Source organism: Electrona antarctica (assembly GCF_951216825.1).
Source record: "Electrona antarctica genome assembly, chromosome: 13".
Lineage (NCBI taxonomy): Eukaryota > Metazoa > Chordata > Actinopteri > Myctophiformes > Myctophidae > Electrona > Electrona antarctica.
The window spans coordinates 43,541,511-43,557,506 of NC_136794.1; the positions used below are offsets into that span (position 1 = coordinate 43,541,511).

Here is a 15,996-nt window from a genome sequence, read left to right on the forward strand (position 1 = left end):
GTCGTCGTCCCCCCTCTCGTTCACAGGGCCCAATGTATGGCATCAGCCGCATGCCACCTCCCCCGCAGCACATGTACGCAGCCTATCAGCAGCAGCAGCCCACCCACACGCCCCCCCTGCCCCCCACGGGGGGAGGGGCGGGGCCAGGCATGTACCCTCCGCCTCAGGAGCAGCAGGTGTTCGGCGGTCCTCTCCGCTTCGACTCTCCGTCCACCAGCCTGCTCTCTCCGTACAGCGAGGAGTATTACGGCCAGCCGGCCGCCAACAACCCCCCCCCGCTGCCCGAGCCCGGCTACTTCACCAAGCCGCCGCCGCCCGCCACGGTGCAGCCGGCGGCGAAAGGCGCCGGCGACGCGACTGTGGCGAAGGCCCTGGACTTCGGGAAGATCGCGTTCGCCCCCGCCGCAGCCCACCAGGCGCCGGCGTCCTCCGACGGCCCCAAGGTGCCGAGCTTCGGGGCCGGCGTGGTGGCCCAGTCCACGCCCGCGTCGTCCTCCTCCTCCTCGTTCAAGTTCAAGTCCAACTTCAAGTGCAACGACGGGGACTTCACCTTCTCGGGCTCGCCCGGGGGCAAGCACAGTGAGAGCCTGCTGGGTCTCCTGACGTCGGACCTCCCCCCCGCCGCCGCCAACAAGACGGACCCGCAGGCCGAGCTGAAGCCTCCGGGCGGCGGCCCCGATCAGTCCGCCCAGCCTGGCATCTTCACGTTCGGCACCAAAGGTCCCGGCGGCTTCTCATTCGCCGACGCGGCGCAGAGCTCGCTGGGCAACGGAGGCGGAGGCGGCGTGTTCGCCAACGCGGAGCAACCGTTCCGATTTGACGACGCGGCCCCTCCCGCCGGGCCCACGCCGCCCATATTTGGGATGCCCGCGGCCGCCACGGAGAGCGACAACGAGGACGGCGCCCGCCCGGACGAGGACGAAGACGGGCCGCACTTCGAGCCCATCGTTCCGCTGCCCGACAAGGTGGACGTGAAGACGGGCGAGGAGGACGAGGAGGAGATGTTCTGCAACAGAGCCAAGCTGTTCCGCTTCGAACCCGACACCAAGGAGTGGAAGGAGAGAGGCATCGGCAACGTCAAGATCCTCAAGCACTGCCTGTCCGGGAAGGTACGATAGGGCATTCACTTCTAGTCTTTTTTACTAGTCGACTCGTTGTTTAACTACCTATTATGTAATTTTTTTTATTTTGTATTTGTTTGGAAATAAATATTTGTACATTTATAAACTGCACATTGGTGACTATAACTATAATCTACCTGATCTAGAGCAGTGTTTCCCAACCTGTGTGCCGCGGCACTTTACTGTGCCGTTTGATGTGTCCAGGTGTGCCGCCTGATTTGACCGAAAATAACACTAACCCTCCCCGAAAGAAATATTATAGCTACTGGGCTGCAGGCTTCCTATTGTTGCGTCGTTGTTGTTGTCACACGTCTAACCATTAGACGTGCGATAAACCATTAGACGTGCGATAATGACGGAACAATAGACTCTAACGACCCTCGGCCATTGAAATGCTAATGCAAAAGAGATGCATCCAGAAGACGCTACATTTCGCGCATATGCACGTAGACAGCAGACACATACAGTCCTACATGTCCCGACCCAAACACTGAGGAGGTAAACGTGACGTTGTTGTGATTAAACATAATGTGCCACGAAAAATAGCTGTCCAAGTGTCCATACATGATCGCCTCGTTTGGCCAACACAATATATCTCCCTCCCTCCACAGAAGCGCAGTGATGCCTGATTTATTCTTCGTCGTACACGTGTTCCATGCTGAAAATGGCTGATTTACAAGCTCGCAACGCGTTGTGAGCTTGTCGATCAGCTATTTTCAGCACGTGGAAATATGCAGGCTGTGAGAACTGAGACCCTTCACAATAAAAGCATGCAGCTTTCACAAGTTGGCCCATAATAAAGACAAGGAAAATGATTAAGAATTAGGTGGCATTTCACATTGCATATGAGCAATTTTTTATCCAAAATGTATTTTTTTTAAAGGAATTCATTTTTTATTATTAAATCCCCCAAAGTTTTTTTTATTCAATAAAGTCTGAGGTTCTATATTGGGCTGTGGTACTGTGGTAATAATAATAATTCAAAAAAGAGAGAACAAAAATAGTTAATTTTTTTGGTGATGAATATATATATATATATATATATATATATATATATACTGTATATATTATATACATGTATGTATATGTATATAGATAGGCCTATACACCGTATATCTAGGTGTGCCCTGAGATTTTTAGGCTATGAAAAGTGTGCCCTGGGACAAAAAAGGTTGGGAAACACTGATCTAGAGGCCTACAAAATCGGGGGGTGGGAACCAACACCCCCCCCCCCCCCCCCCTTTTATTTATTTCTTATCAACTAGTCCACTAGTACCAACAAGGTTGACTGGTGGACTTACTAGTCCAGCGGTTGTGGTGCGCGAGCGCCTTCTAGGGCGTGCGCGACATGAAAAGGCTAATGGTGGTGCTATGTTATTTTAAATATATTATGCCTGTATATGCAGAATATAGCCTATGCTGCATATATATGCCATATTCAGGTTCATATATGTGAATACTGTATATGTGGATGCTGATGAAGAGGGAACAGGTCTTGTAGATCTTAACTCTGTCTCCTACTGTGTCTATAGGTGCGCCTGCTGATGAGGAGGGAACAGGTCTTTAAGATCTGCGCCAACCACTACATCCGGGCCGACATGCTCCTGAAGCCCAACGCCGGCTCGGACAAGTCGTGGGTGTGGAACGCCATCGACTACGCCGACGAGCAGCCGCGCACGGAGCAGCTCGCCATCCGCTTCAAGACGGCGGAGGAGGCGGAGCTCTTCAAGACGCAGTTCGATGAGGCGCAGAGGATCGTCGCCGAGGCGCCGCCGGAGACGCACGACGACGGCGAGGAGATGGAAGAAGAGGAGGTGGCGCCCGCCGCTCAACCCCCGGCGGCGAGCGCGTTCGGAGCCCAGTTCGTGCTGAAGAACGGCGAGTGGGACTGCGACGTCTGCTGCGTGAGGAACAACGCCACGGCTACAAAGTGCGCGGCGTGTCAGAGCGACAACCCCAACGCTTCGTCACAGCCGGACGGCGCTGAAGCCAAAGCCCCGTCGGCGGAGGAAGGCTCGGCCTCGGCCTTCTCCTTCAAGTTCGGGACAGACTCGTCCAAGCCCGCCAGCTCGGGCACTGGGTTCACGGGTTTCGGGGCGTTCGGGGCTTCGTTGCCCTCTTCCTTTACATTTGGCACGACCGCTGCCACCGCGACGCCTGCCGCCGCAAACGACGAGGACCCCGCCGCGAGCAAGCCGTCGACCACTCCGTTCGGCTCCGGCTTCGCTCAGTTTGTCAAGCAGTCAGGGCAGTGGGACTGTGACACGTGTGCCGTGAGGAACGAGAGCTCCGTGGACAGCTGTGTCTCCTGTCAAACGCCCAACCCCTCCTCTAAGACAGCCCCGCCCCCATCCGCTCCCGCCGCAGCCAAACCCTCCGGTCCCGCGTTCGGCTCTGCATTCGGGGCACAGTTCGGTAAGAAGCTGGGGCAGTGGGACTGTGACACGTGCTGCGTGCGAAACGACGCCTCCGCCAACAACTGCGTTTCTTGTCAAACCCCCAACCCCTCGGCACCGACCACAGCAGGGCCACCTGCCCCGAAACCCTCCAGCCCCGCGTTCAGCTCTGCATTCGGGGCACAGTTCGGTAAGAAGCCGGGCCAGTGGGACTGTGACGCATGCTGCGTGCGAAACGACGCCTCCGCCAACAACTGCGTTTCTTGTCAAACCCCCAACCCCTCGGCACCGACCACAGCAGGGCCACCTGCACCTGCCCTGAAACCCTCCAGCCCCGCGTTCAGCTCTGCATTCGGGGCACAGTTCGGTAAGAAGCTGGGCCAGTGGGACTGTGACACGTGCTGCGTGCGAAACGACGCCTCCGCCAACAACTGCGTGTCGTGTCAAAGCCAGAACCCCTCGGCCACGACGGACGTAGAACCTCCGCCGGCCCCCAAGCCCTTGACGGCCACCCCATCAAACTTTGGAGCTGCTTTCGTGAAGAAGGACGGCCAGTGGGACTGCGACACCTGCCTGGTCAGAAACGACGCCTCGGCCTCTCACTGCGTCTCCTGCCAGACGCCGTGCCCCAACGCCCCCGCCGCGCCGCCGCCGTCGTCACTGGCGGCCATGTTTGCGAAGAAGGGCGGCCAGTGGGACTGCGACACCTGCCTGGTGAGGAACGATGGTGCGGCCGCTCTGTGCGTGTCCTGTCAGACTCCTAATCCCAACGCCAGTAGTGCTCCGGCCAGCAGCGGCGGCGCTGCGACCGCCGCTGCTCCGTCCAGCTCTGCGTTCAGCTTCAGCTTCGGGACTAAAGACTCGTCCGGTGGTGGTCAGCCTGCCGGAACTGGCTTCACGGCACCCTCTGGCTTCACGGCACCCTTCGGCAGCTCCTTCAAGTTCGGCCAAAGCAAAGAGAAGACCTCTGCTGCTTCTTCATTTAAGTTTGAGGCTCCGCCGTCTGGGACTAGCAGCGGCGGCAGCAGCGCTGCAGGCTTCTCCTTCAACATACCCCCTTCGTCCGGTGGCTTCAAGTTTGGCACTCAGGACGCTGCGAAGGAGACCGAGGAGCCCGCGGAGCCACTGGCCGCGACGGCGGGGTCCGCATCCATGTTTCTGAAGAACATCGCCGATCAGCACAGGGAGAAAGAGAAGGAGAGTGGTGGCGTCTCTATCGCCACGGCATCGCTGGAAGACACCGACCCGGACAATCCGCTTTTCAACGTTAAGCCCGACACCTTGGGCTTCGGAGACGTGGCCAAGACAGAGTTCCAGTTCGGGCAGAAAGACCCTCTCTTCAAAGGCTTCTGTCGTGCCGGCGAGCAGCTGTTCTCGTCCCTCCCGCCGACCCCCAGAAAGACCGGGGGGGAGGGTGAGGAGGACATGTACCGCACGGAGGAGGAGGACGACATCCAGTTCGAGCCCGTGGTCCCGCTGCCCGACATGGTGGACGTGGTGACCGGGGAGGAGGACGAGCAGGTCCTGTACTCTCAGAGGGTCAAGCTCTTCAGGTTACTGCACTTTCACTTTATTGCTTTATTTCAGTGGTTCAGAGAGATAACAGGCAAACTCTTGAGAGCGTTAAATACGGGTCCAAGGACCACTGGTGGTCTCCAGACCACTGTTTGAGAACCACTGGTTTATTTAGACGTGACAGCATATTAATAATGAACATTACATATAAATATAGCATAAATCACCGGATTTAGCAGAGATGCTAATTTCCATCCGTAGTCCGCAGACCGTTAACACTAAACAATACTAACATAACAGGACTTGAGTGGACGGCCTACAAAAAACATGATGCATTTCAAACACAAAAGTAGAAAATAAGAAATTAAAAATAAATGTACGTGTGATCAAAAGACAGGTTGTTTTTTGAGGGGTGCTAGCCCCTCATATACAGACTTTGTCCCCTCACGTCTCATATTTGCCATTGACAATGAAATGAGAAATTAGGTCAAATGTGCCTCAAATATGACGTAATTGTTTGGCAACACAAACATTAAATGCCATTGACAATGAAGGGACAACTTACATCATATATGGACAAGCAAATCGGCGAACCAATCATCACATAAATTCAGTTGTTCATGAGATGATGTGACTGTATAATGATAAGAGTGCCCCTCATTTCACACGGGTGTGATTAAAAAAATAAATAAAAATTAACCGCTGTTTCCATTGTCTTGTTGTTCCAGGTTCGACCCGACCATCAGCCAGTGGAAGGAGCGAGGCGTGGGCAACCTCAAGTTCCTGAAGAACGCCACCAACGGCCGGCTGCGCGTCCTCATGAGGCGGGAGCAGGTGCTCAAGGTGTGCGCCAACCACCTGATCACCACCACCATGACCCTGAAGCCCCTGGCGGGCTCCGACAAGGCCTGGATGTGGCTGGCCAACGACTTCTCCGACGGCGTCACCACGCTGGAGCAGCTGGCCGCCAAGTAAGTTCAAGACCCCCGAGCTGGCGGAGGAGTTCAAGAGGAAGTTCGACGAGTGCCAGCGGCTGCTCCTGGACATCCCACTGCAGACGCCCCACAAGCTGCTGGACACGGGCCGGACGGCCCACCTCATCCGCAAGGCGGAGGAGATGAAGACGGGCCTGAAGGACCTGAAGTTATTCCTGACCGACAACAAGACCAAGATGGGGAGCGGCGAGGTAGTCAATTCATTAAGTCATTCATTGATAATTGATAACCTTATCGATCGATAAAGCGGTTAGTTGATAAGCGCCTTTTTTCATCTAAGAATCTTAATTTCCCTTTAATGTCTAACATAAAAATCTACACTGATACAGAAAGAATACAAAAAGACATATTATAATCCTTCCAGGCTAACGACTTCTTTAACGCCTTTTTAATGAAATCCCGAGCCCTGCGAGCCGCCAACGACGTGTTATTTAGCGCTTTATTTAATGATAAAACTATAAAGTTGGCTTTACCGCATATCAAAACTCTCGTCGAGCGGCTGTTCCATTGCTTTCCCTTCAGCCTCAATGTATTGAAAAAAGATGAAGGTGGTAGATGAGGCCTTTCTTTTCCTCCTGTTTATGAGTTTTCCATTTCAAATCACGCTGGATAAATAAAGCGACTGTTTAGTGGCTCAATAGCAACTCCCGTGACCGCACGTCTAAAATATGAATGCTAAAGACTCTTAGCCAGTGATTTGTCCGATCAGAGCCATTGCTGTTTTGGGGAGACCAAGGAAGTTTTGAGAAGGAACAGAAGTGGTCACGTGACTGGGCTGCGCCATGACACTTTCATGGACACTTTCATGGGAGCCAAACTCGGAAGTGCAATGAATACATGGCAGTGAATGGAGCCGGCTGGACCAGCTCATAACGAACATTATTTATGAACAATTGAGACCTTTTTGTAAAGTAATCACTTCTGGAAAATAACAGAAGACTTGTAACACATTATTGTCTGCTGTGTTGTTGCTATTCGATGTGTACACTGCTCTTTAGATACCATACCTCTATAAAAATTTAAAAAGTACCTTTCTGAACGCACCAAGTATCGCGAGACTTCCCACCGTTTCCTGTCTGGCATCCAAATCTCGCGATACTTCGGACCCAGAAACGATACCTGCTGCTGTTTAGATCCTCAGATAAAATTATATACTGACCATTTGAGATACAGGGCCGAGCAATGGTATCTTTGTACGAGGAATACAATTAAATCCACCCAATGATAGAACTGCAAAAACATCGATTAATTATGAACTGTTTAATTGATTCATTTCCTAACGACGATGAATTGATTAACGATTAACTATTAACATCCCTAGAACGAGGACCAAGGCCAAGCGGACGCGTCGACGACGACGACATCGCTCGCCATCAAGCCCCATCCCCACGCCGACATCACCGGCCCCGCCCTGGAGTGGGACAACTACGACCTCCGAGAGGATGCGCTGGACGACACCGCGGACACGTCCGCCGACTACGCAGACTCCGCAGACACGTCCGGCGTCTACGCAGACACCCCCTCCGGCGTCTATGTCACCCCCGGCGCCAGCAGCCCCGTCTCCATCACCGCCGTGCGAAAGAACCTCTTCCGGTTCGGCGAGTCGGCCACCGGCGGCTTCAACTTCAGCTTCCAGCCCATCGTCAGCCCGGCGAAGTCCCCTCCTGGCAGACTGAACCAGAGCGGGGAAGGGGAGGAGCCGGGCGCCGCCGCAGCCTCCGCAGGGGGCGGGACGGGCACGGACGACGAGCAGGACACCAGTCTGGAGGAAGAGCGCGGCGACGGGCAGTACTTTGAGCCCGCCGTGCCGCTGCCCGACCTGGTGGACACGTGAGTTAAACGTTTCTATGGCAGTCGTTCTCAACTATTTCCCCAACAATAAGAGCCTTTCTCGGCCCCACCTCTCTCCCATTGTTTATATTGTGTTTTAGTTTCCAAGATGGCCACAGCACCAGGAGGGGGTGGCCTAATACTGGGCTGCGTTCACACATTCAAGACACCTGTCTTGTGTCTGTGTTTAATGGCCGCTCCAATGCATTTCCAATGGAAGCCCATATGGTTTGACCGAACATTTTGTTTGATGGGGGGAGGGGGGGCAGAACACATCCATCAAAGCTGTGTTCAGACACAAGTCGGGTGTCGGACACAAGGCAAGTGTCTTGAATGCAGCCCAGTATGGGCATATGTCGACCCCTCCCGCTCACCTCCGCACCTAGGCAGATGTACAAGCTCGTAGCGGGGCACCGAGTGCCGCGCTACAAGCTTGTAGATGTTCTATTTTTCAATAGCTAAAGTATAACATAATGCTTCAAACACGGCCTCGGGTCTAAATGGGTTAATCCGTTAAAGTCCCAGCCCTATTTAATCATTTTTTCTTCTTCCAGGTCCACTGGGGAGGAGGACGAGCAGGTGGTGTTCTGCCACCGGGCCAAGATGTACCGCTACGACAAAGACCTGAACCAGTGGAAGGAGCGAGGCATCGGAGACCTGAAGATCCTCCAGCACCACCACACACACAGGGTGAGACCTTTGACCTTTAACCTCTAACCTGAAGATCCTCCAGCACCACCACACACAGGGTGAGACCTTTAACTCCTTTGCTGTCCCTAGTGTTAGCATGGTTGTACTGCCCCAGGGGCCGCCCGTCCAAGCCCACTCTATGGAACTTGTTGCATAGAGTATAAAGAAGGATAGAGACTGAACTGGTGCGAAGCTCCTCCCCCCCCCCCCCCCCCCCCCCCGCTATTCATGTCAGTGGAAGTTGCTCAGTGGCGTTTTGAAGCACCCGGAAGGACCGTCTACTTCCGCCTTTTTTCGATTTGGGCACCAAAATGTGGTGCCCAAAATGCGGAAGTGCAAACGCGCTCAACGTTAAAGCCCAGCTGCACAGGGTTTCCTCATCATACTTCCACGGGTCCGCCTGCAGTCCCTCCTCTTACCACTAGGGCCCAGTGCTTCAACGTTGGAGAGCCTCACTGGCCCCTTGGCTTGTTGTCCTTCCGGGTTAAATGGGAAGGTGGGGGCCTCCGGAAGTGGAACGACTCATCACAACACAGCCCACAGCCTTTAGCTAGCAGATACGATGCGATACAAAATCACAAATGATTTACGATCGTCGGGTGCGCGTCGGTCGAGTTGACCATCACAAAGAATTTAGGCCTGTCAATCTAAGCTAAAAAGGGGTGTGAAATTGCAATAGTAATCGTTCAAGGTTTTTTATAATGATAATAATACAACTTTATTTGTGTAGCACCTTTCATGACATGAAATGCAGCTCAAAGTGCTTTACAGAGCAATGAAAAAAAAGAAAAGACTAGAAAAAGTGCCCCTCAGGGCACAGGTCTCCACCAAGCCAGGTCAGGTTGTGGCCTCCTGGTGGCGCTATAATAGGCCAATGTGAAAAGGTGCCATTTCTTCATACGCCTTTGATGGCAATTGGATGATTTGAGGCATTTTGCATTTTGTTCCAAAAATGTGTTTTGCAAAAATCAACCTGTTGGTGGCGCTATAACAGGCCAATGTGAAAAGGGTGGGATATATTCCTCAGCCTAGTAAGAAAATGTGTGAAAGATTTCACGTAAATTGCATGCTGCGTTCATGATTTGAGGCTTTTGTTCAAAACGGGGCAATCTTGCAAACTTTGAAAGCCAATTAGGATGGAATATGAAATATCGGACAGATCCGACTTGAGCACATGACTATAGAAATAATTTTTGGACAGAATCTGGAGGAGTAATATCAAAAAATGTGTTTTACAAAAGTCGGCCTCCTGGTGGCGCTATAAAAGGCAGATGCGGAAAATGCAGGTCAAAGGTTTGTCCTTGGCCTCTAGGGAGTGTGCATGAAACGTTTCACGCAGATCGGTGCAGTTTTAGGTAAAAAATGTGAAAAGCTGCCTTAGAGTGTAGGAGTGTAGGCCTGGGCCGTGGCTCAGCGGTCCAGGCACCTTGGCTGGTAATCCAGTCTGGCAGTGTGCCGCGGGTTCGACTCCCGATCCCGACGGCTTTTACTGCATGTCACCCCCCTATCTCTCTCCCCATTTCCTCTCAGCCTACTGTCTGTCCCTCCATAAAAAATAAATAAATAAAGGCGAAAGCCACAAAAAAAAAAACAAGAGTGTAGAAGTAGGTCTTGAGCTGCGCTTTAAAAATGGCCCGTCAAATAATTGCGACTAGACGCTTATGTAATGATTGTGACCCCCCCCTCAGGTGAGGCTGATCATGAGGAGGGACCAGGTGCTGAAGCTCTGTGCCAACCACTGGATCACAGCCGACATGAAGCTGGAGCCCATGAAAGGCTCGGAGAAGGCCTGGATCTGGAGCGCCATGGACTTCGGAGAAGGAGCCGACGGCAGGGTAGGTGTTCATTGATGACTGAATTCCAAAAAAAAACAAATGGAATTTCAGTCAAAAAAACAGGATTAAAACTAAATAAACTCTTCAACCTCAGGTGGAGCAGCTGGCCGTCAGGTTCAAGCTGCAGGAAATGGCCGAATCCTTCAAAGAGGCCTTCGACGAGGCCAAGACTGCCCACGACACGGACCACCTGTTGACCCCAAGGACCCCCAGGTAATAATAATAACCAGCTGTTGACCCCATAGCAATTAAAATAACAATTGAACGCACAGAATATCAAGACGAAGCAACTGAAAAACACCTTATTTCAATGGTAGTGGATGGAGAGAGAGGATTTTTGTCCAACCACGAAACGGCAACCAATGGGTACGAAGAGGGGCACACATGGGACTTGACAGAGGGTGAATTGCGATCATCTCCAGTAATTATATGTAACTAATGATGGTGACTGGCCTCCTCCTCCCCCCCCTCCTCATCCTCCTCCTCCCCCCTCCTCCTCCTCCTCCTCCCCCTCTTCTTCTTCCTCCTTCTTCCTCCTCTTCCTCCTCCCCCTCTTCCTCCTCCTCAACCTCCTCCTCTTCCTCCTCCTCTTCCTCCTCCCCCTCTTCCTCCCCCTCCTCCTCAACCTCTTCCTCCTCCCCCTCCCCTCCCTCCTCATCCTCCTCCTCCCCCCTCCTCCTCCTCCTCCTCCCCCTCTTCTTCTTCCTCCTTCTTCCTCCTCTTCCTCCTCCCCCTCTTCCTCCTCCTCAACCTCCTCCTCTTCCTCCTCCTCTTCTCCTCCCCCTCCCCTCCCTCCTCATCCTCCTACTCCACCCCCCCTCCTCCTCAACCTCTTCCTCCTCCCCCTCCCCTCCCTCCTCCTACTCCACCCCCCCTCCTCCTCCTCCTCCTCAGGGTGGCTACGCCTCAAGACGCTGCAGTGTCCTCCACGGTCTCTCCACCACCGCCCATCGCCTCTACGCCCGTCTGCTGCGGAGAAGCAGCCATCGCCATCCTGGAGGAGACCACCCGGTAATTAATTATTCATGTTTGTAGTTCTATTATCCTGGAGGAGACCACCATGCTTGTAGTTCTATTTATCCTGGAGGAAACCACCATGTTTGTAGTTCTATTATCCTGGAGGAAACCACCATGTTTGTAGTTCTATTTATCCTGGAGGAAACCACCAGGTAATTAATTATTCATATTTGTAGTTCTATTATCCTGGAGGTAACCACCATGCTTGTAGTTCTATTATCCTGGAGGAAACCACCATGCTTGTAGTTCTATTATCCCTGCTTGTAGTTCTAATATTTTCCCTCCATAAAAAACCCCACTGTGCTATATAAATAAATGTAATATCATTATCGTTACCAGGGAGTGCACCGCGACAGAACTGTCCCCGTCCGACACCTTCCACACCCCCGACAGCAGCAAGACGACCCCCCCCATGGCCTTCACAACCACGTCGTCGCACCACAAACTGTTTATGTCTCCTCCCAAGTTCGTCTTCGGCACCGACACCCTCCAGAAGATCTTTGGGTCGTCGCCCCCAAAATCCTCCTCGTGTTCCCCGGAGGAGGAGGAGGAGTCCTCCGAGGCGTCCTTCCTGGACGCCAGAGACGGCGTGGGACCTCGTCCCGTCCACGGGTCTCCCGCGGCGCCCGCGTTCGGGATCCCAGAGAAAGGTAAGGTAGACCGACCCCGTCTCTACCCCCTAGTGGACCGGCCGATCATGCCATGTTTTGATTCTGAAGTGAATTTGATGATTTGTTTCTTGGTTTCTTTTTGCATTACTTTTCCGATAATGCTTGTCTCTGAGTGGCAACGTTTTATGTTATTATTTTTACCCCACATCATTTTGACGGTTTGACCTTGTTATTGTGATTCATAACTCCACCGTCATTCTCATTTCTTCTCCTCACACGGCCAACCGTTTACTGTACGTATCTTTATAGGGTTGGATTTTAGGCTTTTCAAAGATAACCCAATGGCTTTTTGGACCGCCAGCAGCAGCACCTCTGCCTCCCAATTTGAGCCCCGCCCCCCAGGTACTCCTTTTTGTCCCGACGTGTGTTGTTGTCGCCCCGCGTGACACGTTGACCCCCCCCTCGAACCCGCCACCCACCGCCAGACAGACATAACCCCGCCCGCCCGCCCGCTGCACGGAGTGGAAAACAAACAAACCCACCCAGGATGGAGAATGAGCTGCATGTCCATCCTCCGTTTGTGTGACCAAAGAAAACTGTTTTTTCTTTTTTATTATTATTTTTTTTTCTTTTGGAAGAAACCTGCACATGTTGTGTTTGCTAACCCTCTTGAGTGACCGGCCAAATGTGTGTTAACCCCATTCAGGACGGGAACCCCCTTTTGGTGTTTTAACCTTAGAGTATATATTAATAGAGACGGCACCCGGAGGAAACCCTGAGGGGAAATGGACATAGTGGCCGAATTTGGTATTGCAGCGCTGGGCCAAACACATGAACGCGCTGGTCCGTTGACTATCATTGTGCACGTTCATGATGACACGTGAACGCTGTTTCATACGTAAACGCGTGCAATGATAGTCAACGGCAGCACGTCTCTATTAATATATACTCTTAAGGTTTTAACCCATTTAGACCTGTGAAAACATTCTACAAATGTCTTCTAAATCCTGACAGTTTTCTGAAAAACCCTATGTTTCTATATCAGTGGTTCTCAAACTATTTCATGTCAAGGACCCCCAGAATTGTCTGTAATTGGCTGCCAACCCCCATCTGAAAATATGTGGTTCCAGGGACCCCACAGAAGCAAAGAATTGAGTTCAATTGAATTGAGTTGAAAGAATATATATTCAAAGATGTGTGCCACATTTTCACGATTTTTCAAAAGATAGCAGATCTACAAGCTCGTAGCGCGACACTCAGTGTGCTATGAGGTTGTAGATCTGCTATTTTTCAATAGCTAAAGTATAACATAATGCTTGAAACACCAAAAAGGGGTTCCCGCACAGAATGGGTTAAAGCATTATGTTATGCTTTAGCTATTGAAATATAGCAGATCTCCAAGCTTCTGTCAGAGCAGGTTGTAAAAAGAAATATGATCCGTCTGTTCTGAGTGGTGCTGTTGGGCCATCACCACACCCCAATAGTCTGACTATGTAGTCTGTACTGTACTGTACTGTACTGTACTGTACTGTACTGTACTGTACTGTACTGTACTGTACTGTACTGTACTGTGCATCATGTGCTACACCGTAGTCTGTACTGCTCTGTGCTGGTGTTACACTAACACTAAAAAAACTCAGATTCCCATCATGTACCTGTGCACAGTGTGAAGCTCAACAGCACCACTTTGTCACCCGTTGGTACTCTAAACAGACAGACAGACAGACAGACAGACAGACAGACAGACAGACAGACAAAGGGACACATTGCTGTTAGTTGGAGTGGCTCAAAAATCAAGGTCCACTTAGTTGGTCTGCAGGTCCTGTTGCTCTCCCTGTGTTGAAAGGTGAGCCGAGGAAATGCATTCTCCACGCCCAGGGAGGAAGGAATGCGCCACGCTGCGCTGCCTCTCCGTGTCACACGCGGTCATTTTTAGCGCAGGATGGGTAGCAACAGGGGAAGGCCCGTCTCAACGGAGCCAGGTAGCCAGGGTTGGAACGCTCCTGTTCCTCCCGGGGTGTCGGGTTCACTAGAATCACTAGGAAATGCATTCCGAACCAACGGGTGTGAGTGTGGCCCCCGGGCGGTAGTTTTTTTTATTTTTGACAGTAGGACAAAATGCATGGTATGGAATGTTGTGCAACGCATGGATAGAGTTCTGTGTGGCTAAACTAATATTATAATAGTATAACATGTGCCCTGGAGGTTGGAACTCAGTGAAGTTCCAATGCTGCAAAATGTGTTTTTGTAATGAACCAAGTCTGACGTCCAAATGCTCACCCTGTCAGTCACACTAAATAGACTTCATATCAGAACCTTGTTTCAAAAATAGAAATTAGTCCAGGGACTTTTATTCATATAATAGTGTACGTGTGAACTGTTATTTTTGGCTTCTTTGGATACATTTGTGTTCCAGAATTAATTCATGCTTGGGTTTGGTAACCATATAGACTTGCATGGACTGATCTATTATGTAAAAACTAAAAATGTACGTAGGAATGGGAACATTTCTCTATGGGTGGGGGGCAGATTAAGTCTGCTTAATCTGCAGGCCCTGCTCACACACGCACACGCACGCACGCACACACACACACTGACCTCGCCTCTCCTCTGTCTGTTGTTGTGTAACAGCGCCCCCTCAGGCCGAGGCGGGTGACGGCGACTCGGAGCCAGAGGTGGTGTTCGTGAGGGAGCCCACGGCAGAGCAGGCGTCGTTGGCGCAGGAACTGCAGCTGCCAATCACCTTCTTCTGTTACCAGAATGACGCCCACTACGCCTCGGACGACGACCAATCGGACGGTGAGCACCGCCACACTCCATCTGAGCCCGCAGCACTTTGCCACCAGAGTTGATTTAGTCGACTCGTACTATGACGAATAATGTTTCTCGACTTTTTTCACTGACAAACTAAATGAAAACTAAGCTATGATGACTAATAACTATGTATTGACAATTTCGTCAACAAATTTGAACTAGACTAAAATGTTAGGAAGGGACTAGTGGACAAGAGATCCAGTATAAGTCATTTTACACTTGGTTGCATGCTGAAAATAGCAGATCTACAAGCTCACAACGCGTTGCGAGATTGTCTGGGGAACCACTGCCTCACTTGATTCTCATGGGGAAAATCTAAGTTCAGTACAAAATAGTGTGTGTGTGTGTGTGTGTGTGTGTGTGTGTGTGTGTGTGTGTGTGTGTGTGTGTGTGTGTGTGTGTGTGTGTGTGTGTGTGTGTGTGTGTGTGCGTGTGCGTGTGCGTGTGTGTGCGTGCGTGCGTGCGTGCGCGCGCTCTCTCTCTCTCAGATGAGACCTATGAGTCTGCAGTGAAGGCCTTGAATGGAAAGCTCTACCTCGATGCCAGAGAGAGAAGACCTGCAGCCTGCCGCGGTACCTTGGTAGGAGATGCAGAGGTCCAGGTGTCCGGCGGCACCGCTAGCCCAGAGGTCCAGGTGGTTTGGGAGAAGAGGGGCACTCCAGACGAGGAGGAGAAGGCCAGGAGCCTGCAGCTCCCCCCCACCTTCTTCTGTGGTCTGGGAACGGAGGACAGCGACGACCCAGAGACGGAGCTCTTTGAGACGGAGCTCCGCAAGGCCCACGAGGCCCTGGTACGTTACGCAGCACGCAGCGTCAATTTACACATGTAGGCATTTAGCAGACGCTCTGAATCCAGGGCCACGGGAGGCCTATTCATAAGCCAGTTTTAGATGAAGAGGTGACCACTAAGGCTGTCCCCGAACATTCAGGGTTCGAACCTTCGCTCGTTAGGGTGGGCACTCAAATCTTAATTAATTAATTGGCTTGAACCATTCAGGTTTTTTTTCCCTTTTTTTCATGTTGTGTTTACATGTTTAGATGTTATTAATAATCAGGGGGGCACACAACCGATGTGCCAGTGCGCATACGTCGTCTAAATATTTTCTGCGCCTAGATCAAAGGCACGCAAGGCGCATTTGCGCACAAACAGCTGAGACAGTTATGTAGAGAAAT

At 51.7% G+C, this 15,996-nt stretch overlaps 1 protein-coding gene across 1 annotated transcript in view; it reads left to right on the forward strand.

The window, feature by feature from the left end:
* The window catches only part of ranbp2 (RAN binding protein 2), a 50,512-nt gene that overhangs the window by 24,152 nt on the left and 10,364 nt on the right, over positions 1-15,996 (forward strand). Inside the window, 12 exon segments of the mRNA XM_079518097.1 lie at positions 27-1,109; positions 2,654-5,070; positions 5,761-6,001; positions 6,003-6,218; positions 7,349-7,857; positions 8,412-8,547; positions 10,236-10,382; positions 10,477-10,595; positions 11,277-11,393; positions 11,739-12,049; positions 14,642-14,809; positions 15,313-15,614. Coding sequence (XP_079374223.1) covers positions 27-1,109; positions 2,654-5,070; positions 5,761-6,001; positions 6,003-6,218; positions 7,349-7,857; positions 8,412-8,547; positions 10,236-10,382; positions 10,477-10,595; positions 11,277-11,393; positions 11,739-12,049; positions 14,642-14,809; positions 15,313-15,614 — 5,766 coding nt within the window.